The 21,757-nt window shown below is 45.9% G+C and overlaps 1 protein-coding gene across 1 annotated transcript in view; it reads right to left on the bottom strand.

Annotated features, from left to right (window-relative positions):
- ABCA1 (ATP-binding cassette, sub-family A (ABC1), member 1) overlaps nucleotides 1-18,280 on the bottom strand; it is an 80,303-nt gene extending 62,023 nt beyond the window's left edge. The window contains exons 1-4 of the mRNA XM_010293404.1: nucleotides 18,128-18,280; nucleotides 12,471-12,564; nucleotides 8,383-8,524; nucleotides 7,383-7,504 (exon numbers count right to left, since the gene is read on the bottom strand). Coding sequence (XP_010291706.1) covers nucleotides 7,383-7,504; nucleotides 8,383-8,524; nucleotides 12,471-12,564; nucleotides 18,128-18,193 — 424 coding nt within the window. The 5' untranslated portion in view covers nucleotides 18,194-18,280. The remainder of the gene's footprint in view (nucleotides 1-7,382; nucleotides 7,505-8,382; nucleotides 8,525-12,470; nucleotides 12,565-18,127) is intronic.
- Nucleotides 18,281-21,757: the final 3,477 nt, after the last annotated feature.

Consider the following 21,757-nt stretch of genomic DNA (forward strand, 5'->3'; position numbering starts at 1 on the left):
CGGGTGTTTCCAGGCGTGAAGGCCACCTGGACATATGGTTTGTTAGTCCTTATTCTAGCCTGGCTGGTTTTTGCTAGGATCCTTCCCAAGGGAAGTCAGGGAGGAAACCAGATTAATTAGGGAGAGGTAGGCAGGCATAAGAATCAATTTGAATGTTTAGCTTGAAGGCATGGGGTCACTGAGGAGGGAGTTAGTTATCACCTTCATGTCATCTAGCAGATAATGTAAACATCCTGTTTCCCTGAGCACCCTGATAATCATACAGCAGGACACATGCTACCAGAAAGCCTCTCCCAAGGCTGCTCTTCAGCTCAAGCCTTCCACCATCCTTTACCTGTTTAAAAAAAAAGTAGCACTATTAGCACTGACCAGACAGGCTGCAAACTCCTTCAGTCCCAACATCTGTCTGTGCTGCAGGGTGCAACATCAGCAGAGGATGCCACCCAGCTGATGTTTCTCCCACACAATGAGCAATACTAATCCAGAAAAGAACTGGGAAAGGCAGGGTACATGTGGAATAGTAGCCTGAGATCTGATGCAATTTCTTAGGCTATGTTTGTTTCCCTCTGCCTATTTCATTGCTCCATTTTTGTTTAGTTGGGTTGCTTTCAAGAAAAATAGAAACACACCCTTTGGGATCACTGAAAACTAAAAGCAATGAAGTAAACACCAGCTAGGCTGGCTTATATGTGCAACTGCTACAATCAGCCAAAGAAGGTGGCTTTTTTTTTACCTGTTCATTTATTACCCCATGGCACTGCAGAACAAAGTATTTCAAGAGCCCTGTGTAGAGAAGGAAGAAATGAAGCAAGTGTGTCTCAGAGCCAATAGCAAGCTGTATCTCCGCCTTTCAAAACAGAAGGAATGATAGAATAGTTTAGGATGGAAGGGACCTTGAAGGTCAGGTAGTTCCAACACCCCTGCCATAGGCAGGCACACCTTCCCATACAGCAGGTTGCTCAAAGCCCCATCCAGCCTGGTCTTGAACACTTCCAGGCAGGGGGCATCCACAACTTCTCTGGGCAACTTGTTCCAGTGCCTCACCACCCTCAGAGTAAAGAATTTCTTCCTTATCTCTAATCTAAATTTGCCCTTTTTCAGTTTAAAGCTGCTACCCCTTGTCCTAACACTATATGCCCTTGTAAAAAGTCCCTCTCCAGCTTTCTTGCAGGCCCACTTTGGATACTGGAAGGCTGCTACAAGGGCTCCCTGAAGCCTTCTCTTCTCCAAACTGAACAACACCAACTCCCTTAGCCTGTCTTCACAGGAGAGGTGCTCCACCCCCCAATCATCTTCAGAGCCCCCCTCTGGACTTGCTCCAACAGGTCCATGTCCTACTTATGTTAGGGGGCCCCATAGCTAGACGCAGTACTCCAGGAGGGGTCTCACTGGAGTGGGTAAAGAGGAAGAATCACCCCCTCGACCTGCTGGCCACAATTCTTTCCATGCAGCCCAAGACACCATTCACTTTCTGTGCCGTGAGCACACATTGCTGGGTCGTGTTGAGCTTCTCATCAACACCCCCAAATCCTTCTCCTTAGGCAAGCTCTCAATCCATTCTCCACCCAGAACGTATCTGTGCTTGGATTGCCCCAACCCATGTGCAGGACCTTGCACATGGCCTTGCTGAACTTCATGAGGTTCACACAGGTCCACCTCTCAAGTCTGTCAAGGTCCCTCTGGCATCCCTTCTTTCCAGCGTGTCAACCACACCACACAGGTTGGTGTCACTGGCAAACGGGTGCACTCAGTCCCACTGTCCATGTCACCAAAGAAATTAAACAGTACCAGTCCCAATACCAACCCCTGAGGAACATCACTCAGCACTGGTTTCCACTCGGACATCGAGCCATAGACTGCAACTCTGAGTGTGACCATCCAGCCAACTTCTTACCCACCAAGTAGTCTACCCGTCAAATCCATGTCTCTCCATTTCAGAGACAAGGATGTTACGTAGGACAGTGCCAAATGCTTTGACCAAGTCCAGGTAGATGACATCAGTCTTCCCTCATCCACCAACACTGTGACTCCATCACAGAAGGCCACCAAATTTGTCAGGCACGATTTGCCCTTAGCAAAGCCATATTGGCTGTCACCAGCTACCTCTATTTTCCATATGTCTTCGCATAGTTTTCAGGAGGACCTGCTCCATGATTTTGCCAGGCACAGAGGTGAGACTGACTGGCCTGTAGTTCTCCAGGTCTTCCTTTTTTCCCTTTTCAAAAATGGGGGTTATGTTTCCCCTTTTCCAGTCAGTGGGAACATCAACAGACTGCCGTGACTTTTCAAATATGATGAACAGTGGCTTTAGGAACTTCATCCACTAGTTCCCTCAGGACCCACAGATGCATCTCATCAGGTCCCATGGACTTGTGCACCTTCAGGTTCCTTAGATGGTCTTGAACCTGATCTTTCTGGGAAGATCATCCTGGGAACTACAGGCCTGTCAGCCTGACCTCCATGACAGGGAAGATCATGGAGTGGTTCATCTTGAGGGTTCTCACAGGGCATGTGAAGTATAACCACGGGATCACGCACAGCCAGCACCTTTTATTATCAGTGTACCTATAAGAAGCTTTTCTTGTTGCCTTTGACATCCCTGGCCAGATTTAATTCTATCAGGGCTTTAGCTTTCCTAATCTGATCCCTGGCTGCTCAGACAATTTCTCTGTGTTCCTCCCCAGCTACCTGTCCTTGCTTCCACCCTCTGCAGGCTTCCTTTTTGTGTCTGAGTTTGCCCTTGTTCATCCACGCAGGCGTCACAGTGTTTTTGCCTGACTTCCTCTTTGTTGGGATGCATCACTGCTGAGTTTCAAGGAGGTGATCCTGAAATATTAACCAGCTTTCTTGGGCCCCTCTTCCCCCGAGGGCTTTGTCCCATGGTACTCTACCAAGCACATCCCTGAAGAGGTCAAAGTCTGCTCTCTTGAAGGCTAGGCTAGTGAGCTTGCTGAGCATCATCCTCACTGCCCTAAGGTCTTGAACTCCACCACTTCATGGTCACTGCTGCCAAGGCTGCCCTTAAACTTCACTTTCTCCAGCGGCCCCTCCTTGCTGGTGAGAACAAGGTCTCCTCATTGGCTCTTCTTGCCTGGAGAAGGAAGTTATCATCAATGCATTCCAGGAACCTCCTGTTTTGCTTATGCCCTGCTGTGCTGTCCCTCTAACAGGTATCAGAGTGGCTGTAGTCCCCCATGAGGGCCAGGGCTTGTGAACATGAGGGTGCTCCTATCTGTCTACAGGGGGCCTCATCCTCTCAAGTCTTCCTGGTTGTGTGACCTGTAGCAGACCCCCACTATGTCACCTGCCCCTGCCCTCCCTTTAATCCTGACCCTTAAGCTCTCAGTAGGCTCCTCATCCACCCTCAGGCAGAGCTCCATGCACTCCAGCTGCTCATTGACATAGAGGGCAACATCCCCTCCTCATCTCCTGTGGCCTCTCCTCTTAATCTGTGATCCTTCTCCAGGCTCTGGGCATCTATTGCTGGCACTGGTATCAAACTGGTAGGAATGAGATGGATTGAGGTTCCCCTCCCCTGGCTTATTTCTTGCAAACATTTTATCCTCTGCTAAAATGTCACTGAGGCCAGTGGCAAATCCAGTGCCTGCAAGCAGTGAGCCAAACCAACTTCAGGCAGCAATCCCAGCAGCCATGTCATGCTCTTGGAAGTGCTGTCACCAAGGTCTTTGACTCTGTTCTGATTTGCACCCTGCCTTATCATGAGTGTTGAAGACCTTTGCTGACATCGCTGGACAGAGATGTAACAAGTGCTGCGAAGGAGAGGGCACCTGGCATCTGCCTGCAAAATTGATTATGTTAAGGAATGTGTGTGCCTGCACGTAGATTTCACTGCTCAGGGCTTGCTGAAAGTGGCCCTAGAACAGCAGCGCCCACACAGTGTGACAGTTGCCTGTGCTGAACTCCCTCACGCCACAAATTAGTACTTCATCCTGGCCAGAAAAGGTGCTGCACGAAACAAGGGTGGGCTGTTCCTTACTGGTAACACCTTTCCCTCTCTCCACCAGAGAGCTGTTCTGGAACTCACGAGCAGCAGAGAACAGGAGCCACCCCTCGAACTCCTGGACAAACACCCCTGTTATGAAGGATTACCTCCCATCTCATCAAGAAGTGACTGAGACGCAAAGCCTGTTGGCATGAGCACACAGCTCAAGTGTAAACAAAACCTTAGTGTCCTATGACACTGACTTGCAGGCACCTGTGTAAGCATCCTGCCATCTTAAGCAAGTCTCCCTTCCCCAGGGTTCAGCACATGCCTAATTTCAGATGAGACAACACTAAGAGTCACACCTTGAACATTGGTTTGTGAGGGTTGTTTTAAAGCAGGTTGAAGTGAAAGGGCTTTTGGCAAATGCTCTTTAAACAGATGCAAACATCTGAAGCCAAAATCAGACATGCGTGCTCTGCATGACTAGCATTAGAACAACATCTATACCACAGCTCCAATTTGTATGCTAGTAATGGAGGATCACCTCCTGAAGCCTGTTTCAAAGCCATCAGGCAGCAGTGGGAAGTGTGTGAAGAAGCAGAACATCACACCAGCATGAGGGGGGATGAGGGAGCTACAGGCTCCAGCAGAGCCCATATCACACAGTAGGGAGCATACAGTCCCGACCACTAGGGAAACATGAGCTGCAAGTTGAAGACGTCCCTGCTTACTGCAGGGGGGTTGGACTAGATCACCTTTAAAGGTCCCTTCCAACCCAAACTATTCTGTAATTCTAAGATCATGTCTATGCCACTGATTCACATGGCTTCAGGTCCAAGCCAGAGCTAGAGTAGAGGAGGTATTACAAATATTTTCCATTATTAGCTCATCAGGTAATTAACCTTCCTGCTAATTGGGGAAGCACATGTATAAAGGCAGTGCTTTCAGGTTTGGAGGCATGCTTACATCTGACATCCACTCCTACTGTCTTTCTTAGGCTCCCAGAATCACTGGAGGAAGTGCCCTAGAGAGGAAAGGATTTAAGCATCTCTCACACCTCATTGTCAACAGCAGCTGAAGGTTTGACCTGTGGTTCCCCTCCTCACACGGGATTCTAAGCACTGCTAAGCATAAATACAGAAATACTTGTAAGACTAGAGGATGCTGTTTTATGCACGCTGTCAGAGAATGAATCAGCCAGCCAAGGAGTGGGGAGCAGGGACCCCCAGGTTGGAGGCTTTGTAAATGAGCGTGTCATGAGAAGGACAAATAGGCTTTGTTCCCTACAGGCCTGACCAACAATGGGCAGTCTGTCATTCTAATGACACAGAGGCTTGATTTTTTAATTACACATTTGAAAGGTATTATAGAAATATGATCTTTGATGACTGGTCTGAGGCTCATTTTTGCAGTCAGTCCACTAGTCTTTATAGTATAGAGAAACATGAGCCTTCTGACTTTCAACTTGTACAATACTCATGCGAAATGCTTCTTGGAATCACTCCTCCCCCTCAAACTTTCCCAGCAATGAGAGCTTCAGCTTATGGTTTTGACAGTTTTCTCGTAAATGTCCACGTCTGATGGGCACTGCATGTTTCAATAGACAACACCAGTATCTACTCTCTTTGGAAGAGTTAACTTGCAGATACTACTGCAGGCATGAAGTGTAAAATCCAGCAACAACAACATCTGTCATTCTGACAGAGAGAGCTTGTTCCCACAACATCACCAAGTCAAACCAAGGGTTTGAAGAGGTCCATGAAAAACAGTACTAAACCTCTCCTTGGGAAACAGTCATCTTAGCTCATTTTGGCTGCGTTCATTATGTGTCCATCTCTGCACAAAAGATTCACTCTGCATCCTCTCCCCCTTAAAACTGTTGCAGATTTAGGTACAAGCATGACGATGCCACTTACCAGTTCTCAGAGTAAAAAGAGGGGAGCCTGGCAGTACAGATGTGGAGGGTGTCCCTTATACGTAAGTAAAAGTATCAACTAATGCTCAGAGTCAGCAGACCACAGTATCACCTGCAGATCTGATCAGATCAGGATTCTGCACAGCCCTAAAGGGGAGAGAGGAGCGTTATATACCCAAGACAAATCCCTTGCACAGCTCATGTCTGTACACACGGTAACCACACATCTGCCAACCCATCACTAAATATAGATTATTTCGAAGTGACTTGCAGTGTACTGAGCAACACAGGAAAGGATGTAAAAACACCATCTATGCTTTAGAAGTGTGCTCAGGACACATCAGACATGAAGCTATTCACATCACACCAGGTCACGTATTTCTCTTCCTGGAGCCTGTCGGAGCCATAATCAGACGAACAGAGCTAGGAAGAACCACAACTGTAAAACCAAGGACAACTTTCACAAAACGCTAAAATACCACCTATGTTAAAGGAGCTCCATGTGCCTGGATGGAGGCTGTAGGTGAAGACACCCGATGGCTGTGTTCCCTGCTGTATTTCTTTCTAAACCATTACTTTCCATCACTTCCAATAGACACATGCAACACTAACACAGCAGCCAATAGAAATAATCTTTCAGGGTGCCCTAAAAAAGTCTAATCCATGTCAGAGAGATCTGTCAATAACAAGAGACCTGCCACATTTCCTGAGACTGGGCAGAGTTGTTTCATGTCCCAGCTCTACTGCAAGCTTCCCGTGCTATCTCACACTAGTCATTTATTCATCTGCATGGGACTGGAAGGCACACCAGACCTTCCTGCACAAGCTAAAAATGGAAAGATTCTCATTTTTCACTGCAAATGGGTCTGTGTGAGCTCTCAAGAGAAAACATTTTCTTTTGGATCCTGCCATTCAAAATCTTGCCAGACAACAGCAGAGAATGAAGTATCCTACACCAAAGAGTCATACAGAAACAACAAAAAAAACCCGAAGCACTCAAAGAGAAACGGAGACTTCATTGTCAGATAATAATGAGCATATAATAATGAGTTTGTAAACTGGAGGCCAACATCAGCTTTTCCTCATCTGCATTCTTCCAGCACACCTCCCTCTGGAGCTTGGGGGGATAGAGCACTAACTTGTAGCTATATTGCATTCACTGCTTCACTGACAAAATAGCAAAATAACTAGTGTTTTCCATAAAGACACACTGCTTGGACTACTTTGAGAAAGTCAGCATTTTAACTGACTTCAGTGAGCAGAGGATTGTCATTTCACATCCAAAACAGCTGCTATTCTTGGCATTACAGACCATCCCTCTTCTCATCCACCAAAGCAGCTAAAGAGCTCACAAAGCTCTGACACAGGAGAGGCTTAAGGTACTTCTGCAGGATTGGAAAAGGTTTGATGAGCTGTAAATTATAACCACGCATGTTGCCATTATGGTACACTTAATAAATTTACACACATGCGGAATTAACCAGTCCAGATATGTCCAATGTTGGTGGTTCTTTCTGTTACCTGAGCCAGAGGAGTTTCCCAATTTGCGCAGTTTTCCCAGGACCTTCTGGATATCTCTTATGCTCGTGTCCTGTTGGCTGTACAAGAGTAACCTCTTGGCATCTGAGAACAGGCGGGAAACACTGGTGACAGGAAAACACAAAAACAACCAGCAGTCATCAGCTCTGTGAGCCAGCATCCACAGACACAGTTTTACATCCCAATTCCAAGCCTCAGTCCCTCTCAGTTATGCCACTGCTCTCTCCAGTACAACAAGCCCTTTCTTCAGTGACCACCCTGGGACAATCCAAGGAGTCTAGTAAAAGACAGCCGCTAATGCAAGGTCAAATAAAGTTACACTGGGAACCTACACACATTTGAAAGCATCTACTTAAGACTGGGATGGAGGGGGCCTCCTGCTGCCTGTAAACTGCTTCCTCTAAGCAGCACAGTAATTTAAGTACGTCCTTCTCCCTTCAAATGCTTCTCCAGGTTGCAGACATAACCCTGCATTAAGCCTAACTGGCCTGACAGTAAGAACATAGCAAGCAGGTCAGGGTATAAGGAAGCTGGCCATAAATTGACCTTTCAGCAACACATTAGCCAGTAATAAACAACAAGTGTCAGGGAGTGTTCCCAAGATCTGCTCTTCAACTGCCTCTCTATCTACACTGTCCATCTCAGAGGTTCATTAACCAGGAAAACAAGTGTCTCTGAAGAAAGAGCTTATGCTTTGCGTTTTTATGGGCCGAATTCTGAGCAACCGATACGGGAATGGACTCTGGCCTCACCCAGAGGGAGCTTTTCATTCACCAAAACCTTCAACTGCTTGGACTCGGAGATATTGCACACCTACCAGCTCTCTGCTTGCCCCTCTGAGTTTGGCAGCTGGAGAGCTTGGTACTTCAGTGGCAGCCAAAAACAATAGTGTAGGGTTACACAACTAGCTGGCAACTTCCAAATATCCCTTTTCCCCATGTTCCCCCAAGAACAGAGATGAGGAAAAAGCAGGCAGACTCACATGGAGGCATTGAAGTTTCCAACAATACCTGGGGATTCCCCAGGAGTTGGGTAACGGAAACAAGGGTTATTGGCATTGCAGATGATCCCCTGTATCCATGGCAAGGTCCCTGCTGAAGGCATAGCTTTGTTTGGGAAGTGACCTAGAACAGAAACACAAGACTTAGGAGACAGAAACACAAGATACAAGGCACTACTAGACAGCATTGCATTTGAAGGGCAATGCTAATCCTGTGCTGGTTACTGCCCGAAATTGCTTATAAGAGAGAACAGTCAACACTAAGAAGGGCTGAGCTCACGTTAAGTTTCCCACACAGCTCTGGCCTGCTCCACTTAAAAACTACACCTTAAGCCTATAGGAAAAGCTCTTTGCTACTTTCATCTTTGCAGCACTGTTTTTGGTCATACTGATAGGGATATAGTACTTCTTGCTGAGGAATGTCCAACAGCAGGCAACTCCAAAGCCTGGCAGTGGTAAGCACATGCACACACATGCTTTCTAACCAGCCATGCCTCTCTGGATTTGCATGCTTAACACACACAAGGATTCATCTTGAAGCCACATGGACAGCCTCGGAGTGGGTCTGGGTTCTGAAGACCCGTAATATTTCCCTTCAGTGCTTTTGGTTTTCGAAATCCGCTCACCTCAGTTTACACACACTGTAAACACCAAGCAAAGGGTCAGCAATTGTGGGGTGGGTGTCTACACTGGTTTCCCTGAGGTAAGTATGCCTCATATTGGCTTGACTTCCAGACAGTCTGAAAACTTTACAGTTCTTAAAACATTTAGGCACCTGTCTGCCATATTTGACATCTTTCTTCTGAAGTCTAACTCTTGCTACTAAAGACCCACTTAAGTCATAGCTCAGAGTTTACACCCCGTTAATGTTCTGCATTCTGGTGAAGAGTTAAAGCAGCAACAAACTCCTCATGTTAGATCTCCACCACTGCACCAGTCAGGGGCTTGTGAATCCCATACCCTCCAGTGGTGGGGAAAGAAAGGCTTCCCTTGTATAATCCTGCACCCTAGACAAGTCAGACTGCTTTCTACAAACGAACTCACCTCCTCACTCCCACACTAGGGAGAGGAGCACACAGTAAGGTTATGCTCCTTCCTCAGTACCTCCCATAGCTAGTCAAAGCAGCTACTCAAGGCTTTGACCATGAGATGCACGTTCTTCCCGCTGGTGCCCACCTCATCCTCGCATCATGCCTACAATCACATGGCAGGCTGGCTCCCTACCTCCATAGCCACAATGGAGGTACCAAAGCCCCGGAAGGAAGAGAGGTCAAAGCTGCTTCATTACAGCAAGGCTGGTTAATGTAGATGGCTGAAGGAATACAGGGAGCTTATCAGCCCTCCCTGGAGAAAGCCAGGGACTCTGTCCAGGAGAAAGGTGAAGGAACCAAAGGTTCATTGTTTCCAGTACCCAGGGGACTTTTTGTTCCCAGTTCTCTGTTTAAAATAGAAAAGCTATTTACTCTAGCTCTCTGGCTTTTGTTTCATTTTGCTTTTTTGTTCTTCTTGGCTGAGGGGCTTGGGGGGTAGGGGAGAAGAGGAAAAATGCTACAACTTTCAAATACTTTTCTTAAAATTTCCCAGAAGGTCATCTTCTCTCTCCTTCATGCCTTTTGTTTTACATGGCTAAGAACTCAAAAAAACTATTAAAAACAATATGAAAGGAGGAAAGGCACACCACAATTTGAAAGGAGGAAAGGCACACAAGAATTCATGGTAACTCTTCACATATAGTGATGCATGTTAACAGCAGTTTCTCAAAGAGTAAAGCAGAAATCTACGAGTCAGTTACACAAAAAACAGTGTAACAGCATACCATTTTCAGTGACACTGCTGCAAACATCTAGCTTTTCAGTAGATATTGAAGCCTTTTTGTCAGATTCTTTTTTTCCCCCAAATGAAATAACTTTGAATACCTTAAAGGGTCACAGGAACAGGAAAGAAAAGTCAAGCTTTACAAGATACAAGTCAGCAATCTTCCTCAATAGCAATCTAAGATGTCCTCTCTGCCTGGTCTGGTGAAAGCCATGCAACTATCACTTAAGAGCTAGCAGGATTTCCCCTCATGTTTTCAGAAGGAGGTTCCTCACACTAGGCCAAGCTGTTAGAAATGAAAAAATTCTGACTGGAATGTCTGGCCACAAAAACAGCCCAATCCTTGGTTGTTGTTCTCCTCAAGCAGGAAGGGAAAACTGAAAAAAAGTCTTATCAGTTTGTTAAAAAAGACTTTACCATTAAAATACTGAGGCTATCTGGAGGCTACAAAGCAGCTGCATGCGACTCTTACTACTATCATCAGGCATTACCTGCAAGTGATTTCATAACAGCATACACCACTGCCACTACAGATAACAATCCTGCTTCCCTTAAGGCATCCACAGGGTTGCCACCATGAACTTCAGGGTTCAAGGTTCACCATGAACTCAAGGCTTCTTTCTTTCTATCTCTCTTCACAGTTCAGCAAAAAATGTTCCACTATGTAACACATCCATATCTGTCAGCATACAAGTGAATATTCATGAAATCAATCCAGACTTAAATGAAGCAATTTAGTTACCTGCTCTCAGAAGCTTTTAGAAAAATGGAAAGGACTTAGCCATAAAAAGTTAATTACAAAGTTACCAGATGACCTACACTCTACAATTCCTGATGACAACATAGGGAGAAGGCAGACAAAACATCAGTCAACATAAATCATTAGAAAAAAGGGTGAAAGACTCAAAACACTGCTTGTGACACCAGGTTGCCAGAGCAAAGGATTTACAAGGAGGCTAATGACTAACAAGCCAAATCTAAACAGCTCTATGAAAAGGCAACTCTTGCCAAACAACTATATAGTTTGTCTATAAACTTAAGTGCAAGTTTATAGACAGCACTGCCACAGCTGAGACAAATGAACAATTGAGGCTGCTGGTTATTTGTACCAGCTGAATAGACTGCTCATAGCTTCATGTCTGTGTTACAGGTATCTCTCCTAATGCCACTGTAACATTCAGTCAGAGAAGACAATTCAAGTATCATGCAGCAAAGTATGAGGTTTAATTTTAGGGAAGTTTCAATTACCCTGCCAAGCACTGTAGAGTTAGGCAGTACATGGGACCAGCAGCATCCAAAGTGTAACGGGAAACGGCAAACATTAACACTTCAGCTTTGGAAGGATCCTTGCTAGCGTGAAAGCCTAGCAAGCAGCATAAGATGACCCAGCTACTGCAAAGAACCACAGGTAAGTGCTATAAGAGCCAGTTCTTTACCTATTTTAAGAATGAAACACTTCAGAGTGCCCTCCAGACTCAGGCTGTGCTGACCCTTAAACCTTACTTTGCACTAATCAGGCAAGGAAAAGGTAAACAAAGAGCTCTTCTACAGTCAGCTAATTGCAGTATGAGGCTGTCAATCACAGTAAGATGGAACATGTTGCTAATAAACAAGTCATGCTTTCTAAATCAAATGGCAACCACCACAGAGGCCTGAAGACTGTCATTTGCAGAGCTAGAATAAGCTTCTTTTGAAAGAAAAGCAGAACTTTGCCCATTTAGGATGTAAAGAGAAAAGTAGAATAGTCTTTCCCCAAACATGTATGACGCTCAATCTACTGAATACAGGACTGACAGTCTAACGGTTAGAAGAAATGGAATTGCTCTTGTGCTCTTTAATGCAATACATTAACCCACATTACTGCCTGCAAATGAGATTGCTTTCTTACAGATCTGAAGACTGCTTTCTTTTTACGCTAAGTCACATACAGATGAACAATGAGAAATAAGACTAGGGTTCTATGTGGGTTTTGCAGACTTGTCACAGCTCTACAGCAAATTCTCAGCTTATCTATTACGAATGCAAAAAAAAGAATTCAGAAACAACAAGAAAAACAGCAGCAATGTACAGTTCTGGAGCAACTTTAACATGTCATAACACACTGCAGTCCCCAAGGTGGACGGAAAGGAGACATTAGAACTCCCCTGAAGATTTCTTCCTTGACTATGTAACCTCTTCCCCTGCCAGCTGCATTATTACCTTCTAACCATGAAACAACCACCATTCTGGGTGCAGCTGCTGGGTTTGGTACTTACATTCATGCTGCTCGTAGGGCGGATATGAAAGTCTTACAGAGATCAGGATGAAGAAGATAAACAGAGGCCAGGCAACTTCGATGAGCAGCTGGAACTGGAAACAATAAAGACAAAGTATTAAGACATGTATTCAAAACACAGGACAGAACAGAGGTTCCAGGACAATCCATTTGTAAGCCAGGACAATTTTGCAAGCACTGCCTCACTTCACTTTCCCGATGCATTCCAGGACCAAGAAGTTTGTTCCTGCAGCTGCAAAGAATTACAGGCTTTTCTCATTGATATGTGCCAGTTATTGGACTAAACTGGATGTGCTTAAGGGCTATTCTGGCATCTTTTTATAGTTCGTTTTGTCCCCTGACCAAAAGAAACCTCCCAATGAACCTTCCCAGCAATGAGCTGAATTTTTGGCCTCATATTTTAGAGGTAGTGGGAAGTATTTGCATCCCATTCTCACAGAAAACCCTTGAGCTTCTACCCTTAACACATCAGGCACGGAAACTGTGCCAGTGCATAGCTATGCCAAATCGTTCAGTTTCAATGCTGCACAAGTATATTGTTACCGGGAAAGCAGAGCTACTACGATTATGCTCATACCTACTTACTGTTTTGTTCTAATGTACATTTGTTCCCAAAGGTAGGCACTCACTGCTCCAGGGTACCTATAAATATCTCAATTATTTAGAGGGACTAGACAAGAATATAAGAAAGGCCTGCTATTAAATGCAGAGCATTAAGACAGGGGATTGAAGCAGAGAAAAACTCACTGTGACATGTTGTGTCCCACATGTGGACAAAGCCACACTTCATCCTAGAGCTTTGGTGACACAAGCTGAAGTTTCCCAGCCTTGAGCTTCACCAGCCACACCCCTCCTTTCCCACTACAGAAAGGCTGCCTAAACAAGCATTCTAGGTAAGCTGTGAAACAAGAAAAAACTGAAGGCTTTTTACACTGCTACTTGGTACTTTTTTCCTTCTTTGGGAGAGGGAAACCAGAGTGTTTTCTCAGTCAATTAAAGAGAAGTCTTCTCCCCTTCTTTCCTGGAAAACCCTGTCTTTTCTAATAAGATGTCTAATCATTCTTATTACAAGCCAGATCGGAGAAGACCTGCACCCCAGTGGGACAGAGAATCCCCACACACAAATGTGTTTTCCCATGTTCCACCCTTAACAGCTGAAATTAGGCTCTTGACACTCAGCACAAGGCACTCCATGTGAACTTTGAGGTGAGACTTCTAGGTGACTACTGTACCTCAAAATAATCTCACACAGTGCATTAAAACAAATGCCACTTGATCCAGCAGAGGAAACCAGCTAAGATGGCTCTTCACAGACAACCTTAAAGGCTAGCATCCAACCAAATGACAATCCTATCCAAAATACATAAAAATTGAGCATCAGAGTCTCCCAGGCACTCATGGTAACAGTCCCAGGCTTTGCAGGATGAGTTTGGCGTATTGCTTCCCCACCCGTTATTGTCATGCACATACTGTATTACTACTGGATAAGAAACTCCACTGAGACCACGCTAATGAAGGTGCCAGGAAGACGTCTCTGTATCTTTGGTCTCCTTTTTACAATAAACAACGTAGTGGCAGCACACACACAGAGCCATTAACAGTGACAGCCTGCTTCCTTCTGCATTAAACAGTGGTCTGGCTCCCAGAGGTCAGAGATGCTCAGAGCTGGGACACTGACCACTTGTCTACTCCTTCCCTTCTCAGGATCCCCTCACAGCTGCTGCCAGGATGGCATAGCAGGACTTTCCCTCCTCTTGTCAGAAAGGTGGCTCTGAAACCAGGACAAGCCATCCCCTCCGCCAACATCGATGGCCATGCTCTGGCACACATCACAGCCCTCTGCAACCATGGCTGGAGGCAAGGAGCATGCACCCCCAGCAACTGCCACTACACTGTCTGGGGAACAGCAGTGTCAGCTGGGCTTGTGGAGGCTTCTCAGCATGACCTAAGTGGCCAGACAGCCTCTCGCAGCCCTGCAACTGCTACAGAACCAGCAAGAAAATGCTGCATTTGAGATCAAGCCCTGGCTTGCTTGGAGAAACACCAGCCCCAGCCACACCACACTGGGGTGGACAGTAGTGCCTGAATGGCCCTGTTGTTGAAGGGGTAGCCTGGCCACCTGTGCACATTGATCTCCTTTTGCATGCCTGATTACGGTTAATTACACAATCACGAAGGTAACCACACATGGGCTGCATGCACAGCGCTGTATGCCTCTGCACACACAGTATGTTTAACTTCAGATTGACAGGCTCAGGGAGGACAGAGAAAGGAGGGATGCAGCTTGGACTGACCAAGCTGCATCTTTACAGGTGAAGACTGAAACGCTTCTTAGCGTGAGACAGCTGGCCACTGCTGTACAGGGCCAAGCTCAATGGTCAGTAGCATTTCAATAGACAGTTTGGACTCCCCGTCCAGCTTCTTATGCTGTGCAACAAAACCTGAATTCTCTTCCTTTTCTTCTTGAAGGAAAGTAGGTTCCTTCCCCTACTGCTTCCTGAACCTTCCTGTGACAGCACTTTTCACCTACTGTGGTCTTTGAGGAGGACACAGAGATTCTAAAGAGGACTCATCTCACTCAGGTTCATACTGAGTAGATACTGAAGATTCAAGTCTCCTCAAGCACTTCTGTGCTGCAACTTTTAGACCAGCCTGGTAAATAGTGAAATGAATCTTCAAACCTCCAACCCCTCTGCCACCCCTGCTCCATCTGGAGTTGGAGGAGGAACATCCCATTTGCACAGAACAGGTGAATTCAGAGGCAGCACTTGGCCAAGAACAAACTGCTCCTAATTTCACTGAGGCTAGTCCCTGAAGCATGCCCAATTTATACCAGTTGGCTGATGATGCAGGATACCATTAAATATTGATATCTACACTGTGTCAACAGGAAATCTGTTGAGCAAGAACTAAACAATCACCCCATCTCACTGTCAACCACCCTCCCCACTTTTACGGTCCACTTTCAACGCAGGGAGCTACCAGCAGCCGACCAGTCTCTCCACGAGAGTTTGAGGTATCTCCTCATTTCAAAGAGAGCGGGGAGAGAAAAATGTTTTTACCCAGTGACCCCTGAACATGATTGTTCTTTCCTCCTCTCCCCATGTAAATGCCTTCCCCCCACTCTGGCGCTGTTGGAAGCCATCCAGTACAAAGTAACACTTGAATTGCACACGTCAGGCTGAGCTTTGAACCCAGCTTTCGCAATGCAGCCCGAACTCGCAGCGGCCAAGGAGAGGGTTCGGTGGGAAGCAAAGGCTAGCCCGTACTTCCTGGGGGAAGAAGGGTAAGGATCAAACTATCTCTGGGCTACATCTTCAGTAAGTACAAATGGGAGAGAGCCATCACCAGCACACCCTCAAGGACACTGGTCTCCTAAAACTAAAGCAAACAGATGAATGACTGCAACCATGATAACAGCATGGTGAAGAGACATGTTCTGCTATTTTTCTGCCATTTTCTGTTAAGTGGTATTTCCTCCTGACATATTCAGGTAAAGCCCCAATGGGAACTTTTAATGCGAAAAACACCACAAAACCAAGTGATGTCTCAGGCCTTCACTGTGAACTGACTAATAATATCAGTGTGGAACAGAGACTAGGAGCAGTTCCATGCCCTTTGGGCTACTTGATGGGAAACGGATAGAGAAGATGCCAGAAGGTATCAAGAAATAGCTGAGCATATCCAAGGTCACAACAAAACTACAAGCAGGAAGGTCTTTTTCACTGACACACATTTAGCCTACCATGTTTTTGTGGCACCGCCAAACGATCCCAATGCACCTCTGCTGCCCAGTAAGCTAGTCTACAGCTACCTTGACTGGACATGCATGCTAGACTCAGACCCCTTCAAGTAACCTTCAAACCTGATACATTATTTTCAGAAGACCCTGACAAAAAAGCCATCATCCTCAATGTAAAACTCAACTCCTCGGAAATCTCCTCCTGGTTTAACCAGTTTAAGCATTGCTCCAGAGGATCCATCATTGTCCTAGAGTTCCTCTACTTCCTAAAGGCTACTTGGGAGAGGTCAAAAGTAAACTCTCTAGTGGCAAGGCAGGAAGAAATGGTTTTCAGCTCGAAGAGCCTAGGTTACATGAACAATAGCTGAGAACAGCCTATCTTTTTAAGAGCTGTAGCCAGTTTTGAGACTACCTCTCCCAGCTCCGTTGCAACATTCTTCTAAATGACGAGGCTGTTCACAAGGTCAGGATGCTGGCCCTCATGTCCAGAAAGCAGACAGCCTCACTCATTGAGGCTGACAAAGACCACAGCCTCCCAGCTCGGCAGTCCTGTCCTGGGAGATCAAGGCTCCTGGGGTAAGGTCAAACACATGTAAATCACATAGAAATTCTTGCCATCAGTGGCAGCTGTGTAACCACAGAAGTGTACAAGAAAAGGCAAAAATGCCACAAGCCCCCTCTGTCTGGTTTTAAGAATGATTAATTCCAGCTCTGAATTCACTGGACACAAGTCCAATGAAAACAAGCTGCAGACACCTGAGCAAAGACTTCAGAGACTGCCTCCATCTCCAGTGGTGAATATGATAGCCTCCCCTTCCTTGTGACTCTGAGTTTCTAAAACAACCCAGCGTGAACCAGCTGGCAAGGACCATGACATTTGCAGCGTTCAGAAAGCTTATCAGAGACCACTTTCCACTCACCACCTCAGTAACTCATGTTCCCTTCACATTCCCTACTCATACCTCCTCAAGGTCAGATCTAACAGGACAGATCCTCTGCACAGGCCTGTTGCACAGGACATGCCCTTGTCCAACACACTTATCCCCTATATCCCTAGAGGGGAAATAGCACGTTTTCTCCGGGTTTTAGCTGTCTATAAGAGTTACAGGATCCTGTGCGGTCTCATTAATGTAAAGGCAGAAGAACTTTAAGCACACCATACCGGATTCACGCTCCTGTGTCCTTGTCACCACAAGGACAAACTCTCGTTGCGTATTGTCTATCTGAACAGGTACGCTCCCACACTGCTGACAGACGGTGAGGCTAGCACTTCAACTAATCAGAACGCACCTTGGTAGGAAAACATCAGTTGCCTGGATTTGTCTCCATGCCAATGTAAGAACATGTCTCATGCCAGTCACTTAAACTATACCTCCTGTGGTAAAGTTACAGAACAGGCTTGGGCTTCTCACCCCGATTAAAGAGGTTGAAGATGCCTGTTATTGCCTCTTCGGAAACGGTAGAATTTTGTTGCTGTTGTTGCTGCTTGCAGCATTCAAAAGCTTTTAGACTCAAGCGCGCATCCCTGTAGTCTGGCAACGCCTCATGGGCAGAGCAGAGCAGGTCACAGCACAGGTTTTCATTTTACATGTTCCTTTCTGCACACAGCAGTCGTGTCACAACAGGCAGAGAGGGTGCATGAGCGTTTTGGTACTCCGGCACACTCTCACACTGGGACTCAGGACACAAGTCTTGAGCACCTTCAAGTCCTCTGGTTTCTGTCCACCCACCACTCTCTTCAGTTTGAATTAGGTCTTTCCAAACACAGACCTGTTGCTCTGCCAGGGACCACCAGAGGTAAAACACTAAGATACAGGACGTTTCCCCATTTCACTTGAACAGTAGGCTACAAGGCTACAACTTAGACCTCAAAAAAACATTTGGCTAAAACTTACAGTCTGTCGTCTTCTGTAGGTGAAGTTCTTCCATAGCAGCAATCCCAGCTGTGTCCAGAAAGCCATCTTCCTTCAGCAAAGCCTAGGAGCTCCCTTTGTGCAGCAGCAGTGGCAGTACACAGCAGAGATGTTGTGGCTGGGCATTAACTAGGGAGGGAAAAAGAAAGTTGAAAGGGAGAATCTGTCAGGCAGAACAGAAAAGGCGACAAGACAGGGAATGGCAGAGGCTGTACTCTGTGACCCCATGTAACCCTGCAGCCCTCCGCATGGCATTCCCCACTGCTGCCTTCTTACCCCATGCACTCCAGCCAAGTCTCATGGGTCTCACTAAGCTCAGATTTAGACTTACTGTCTCTTATCTCAGCGCTCCAAGGCACAAAAGAATGCGATACCCGCAGGACAACAATTTTCTTCCTTCCTGCCTAAAGATTCCAAGACCAAGAACAGCCCAGAACAAGGAAATAAAATCATAGGCTTTGAATGCTGATTCAGAGACCCCTCTGAATTAAACTGAACCATACAATTCAACTCTTTTTTTTTAAAGCTTCTTTCCATATTTACTTTTATAATGGTGAAAAGCTTCCTGTCAAATCAGGAAAGCCTTTGTTTTGAAGTCCAGTCAACACCACCACATGCAGGAGAAAATGCTACACACTTAGGCAAGGGAGAAATGTCCATCTCCTTGAAGGTATGTCACTAAGAATGACCCTGAAGCCATTCATATATCGATAAAGTGAATGGAAAATTGCTGTTGAGTCAGTGTTCAGGTCTTGCAACCACCTGGCCTCCAACTTTGTTGTGAATTAGGTGCATTCAGTATGCACCTTGCAAGAGTATGAGACGGTATTAAGATTTGAAAAACACATTCATCTCTCTGGTGGCTATTAATAATAGCATGGTACAGCTTGGGTACACAGAGACTTCCAGGAAGATTCAATCAGATGGAAAGGTGAGCTTATAGTACATTAAACTTCATTAAACCTTTCTTCCAGAATTAATTTGGCATAGCCTAATTTGAGTTTAAGGCCACTTCAGATTAAGAGTAGTTTCATGCCGAGTAAGCGCTGCACAGCAATTTAGTTAATCCACATCAAATTAATTCTGATTTATGTACTACAACACACTCTGTTGACAGGCTCAGTGTTAACAGGACAGCTAGCAGCCGATCCAAACACACATTGGGAGAACTCTTCCCTTCAACATCTGTTAAACTGAGAACACACATGCTTTTGATTCTAGTGTCCCACATACCAGTACCCCAGCCCTATGATTCAGAGTTACAAGCCTGATTGCAAACTGCATCAAAAAAGTTCCCAAAATCCATAAATGTTCTAGGAACATAAGACTTCCTCAGGAAATGCTGACCAGTCCTGTACTGGAGTAAGACTAGATGACAAATGGCAATTCTGGATGTGAGCTTTGAGTTAATGAACACTTGTGGCCTTTAAGTCTCATCCAAAAGTAAATTCTATTATTATAATGACTTGCAGATTACAAAGGACTCTCTAATAATATAGGCCTATGTTACAAAAAAAAAAATTTCCCTAACATGACTAACAAGAACAATTAAACTCATTACACTGACTTCTACAGATAATTACACTTCAGTATCACAACAGGACAACAGTGCTTAGTGCCAGTACGGAGAAGCAAAGAACAGTAACAGACGCCTACAAAACTCTACAAATTGAACCTCATGTCGGCACGCAGGCAGCTGAGCGTACAGTCAGCACAGGCTCATTAACCTCTGCCAGGTACCGCGGCAATTCCGCTGACGTCACCTCTACAGATGCTCCCTCACAGGGGGTGCCCAGCTGATCTGACAGCAGAGCCTTGCGCCCCCGCCCAGGCTGTCCTGCTGGCTGCAGCGCCTTGGCACTAACACACCGGAGCGGCAGGCACCTCTGGCCGGTAGGCAGCGAACCCCCAGACGCACTCGGGACTGAGACACTTGACAGGCTAACAGCATGTCCACAGCACGGAAAAAAGCCTGCCCTTTGCGGACAACCTCGGAAGACAAACCCTGGCTCCTGAGGACGGTGCACGCGTGCTCACGGACCCAAGCAAGGCACCCCTTTGCTTACAGGATACAGGATACAGGCACCTCCTCCGTGTGTTTCAGTATTATACATTTAAAGTAGCACATAACTCAGAGCCAAAACTAAGTAAGGAATATTATCACCCCTCCTTTGTACCCCCTCCGCTGACCTGTTTCTGCTCAGTATTCAGGGGATTTGGCAACAATCCTTTTACTCGCCTGAGCAACCCGGATTACTACTCATGTAGTGCACAGGTGTTCCATGACCACTAACTTGGTGCAAAAGCCTGTCACAGAACGCTAGGAGAGTTGCTCTTTACAAGCATTTTTCCGCAAGGATACTCCATTTGCTTTGCTGTGCTCTCCAGCATGCCACAAAACGTAAGTCTTTCTGCCCAAGTCCAATCCTGCAGCCACTGGACAAGTTCAGCATACAGAAGTAGAAGGCAGGAAGAGACTGCACAACCTTCTTCTAATTGGTAGTTATGCACCAGATTTTATCTCCAGACGGGTGCTCAGAGTACCCACGCCATACTCCCCCCTCTACAATACTGTCAACTCTCCGCAACAAACTACTTTCCAATGCTTTCCAGCAATTACAGCTAAATACCAAAATCCAAGAGTATGAAGTGCCACAGGAAGCATGCAGGAAGAAACCCAGGGAGAGACCAAGAGACTTTTAGTGGAAATACACCGATGAAAATACACCCAGCTCCTGTGCCTTAATACCCTGCGCAGAGGCAGAATAAAATCTGAACTAGTCTGTGGGATGTTTGAGCTTATCATGGGGTTGCTGGTTTAATCCACATCAGCAAAAATCCAGACATTGGTCCCTCGCAATTGCAGTCAGCCCGCAGGATCTGGAACAAAGAAATATTGCTTTATATAGAGGCTGTACGGTTCACATTGCACTAGCAAACTGTAGTGAGATAAGGGCACATATTTGACCATTTAACACATCTCAGCTGATCAGCTGAAGCCCATGCAGCCAGGAAGACTCAGCTGCAGCTGTCTGCTTGGACTCCAGCTCTCTACAGTTCGGCTAAACTTTACTGCTAACAACGCAAATGTTCCCACCTTCAAATAAGGCCACTTTGCCTGGATACAAGTTTCAAATGAAGCAAAAATGCTGATTTGTAAGGACCGTGTCTGAAGACTGGAAAGCCTGGCCCAGATGTAGGCACTATCAGCTGAGTCCCTACGTTAAACTAGGGGACAGGAGCTAACACTGGACTAATCACCAAGAGCACCAAAACCTGAATCTGAAGCATGCCCAGTTCTTCCTCCAGCCATGTAAGGGTGACAGCTTCAAAGACACACTTTGCGCCAGTGTATGTTACAGACTAGGTAATACAGGTTTATTGATGCCTAGCGCTGTCTCCGATTTTGATCCACAGAGGCTGACATATTTGGTTCACTGCTGATACACGTTAACTAGGTCCACCTGAATTACTAATACATCAGAAAACACTCTGCAAACTAAAGAGTCTCTAAGGAAAATGGGTTAGCACTCTTTCAGATGTTCTTCCAGCTGACAGTCAGCAAGAATTGTAAGCCAGAGATGCAGAATACTGATAGACCCAACAACACAG

The sequence above is a fragment of the Phaethon lepturus genome, unplaced genomic scaffold (genome assembly GCF_000687285.1).
Source record: "Phaethon lepturus isolate BGI_N335 unplaced genomic scaffold, ASM68728v1 scaffold6238, whole genome shotgun sequence".
Taxonomy (NCBI): domain Eukaryota; kingdom Metazoa; phylum Chordata; class Aves; order Phaethontiformes; family Phaethontidae; genus Phaethon; species Phaethon lepturus.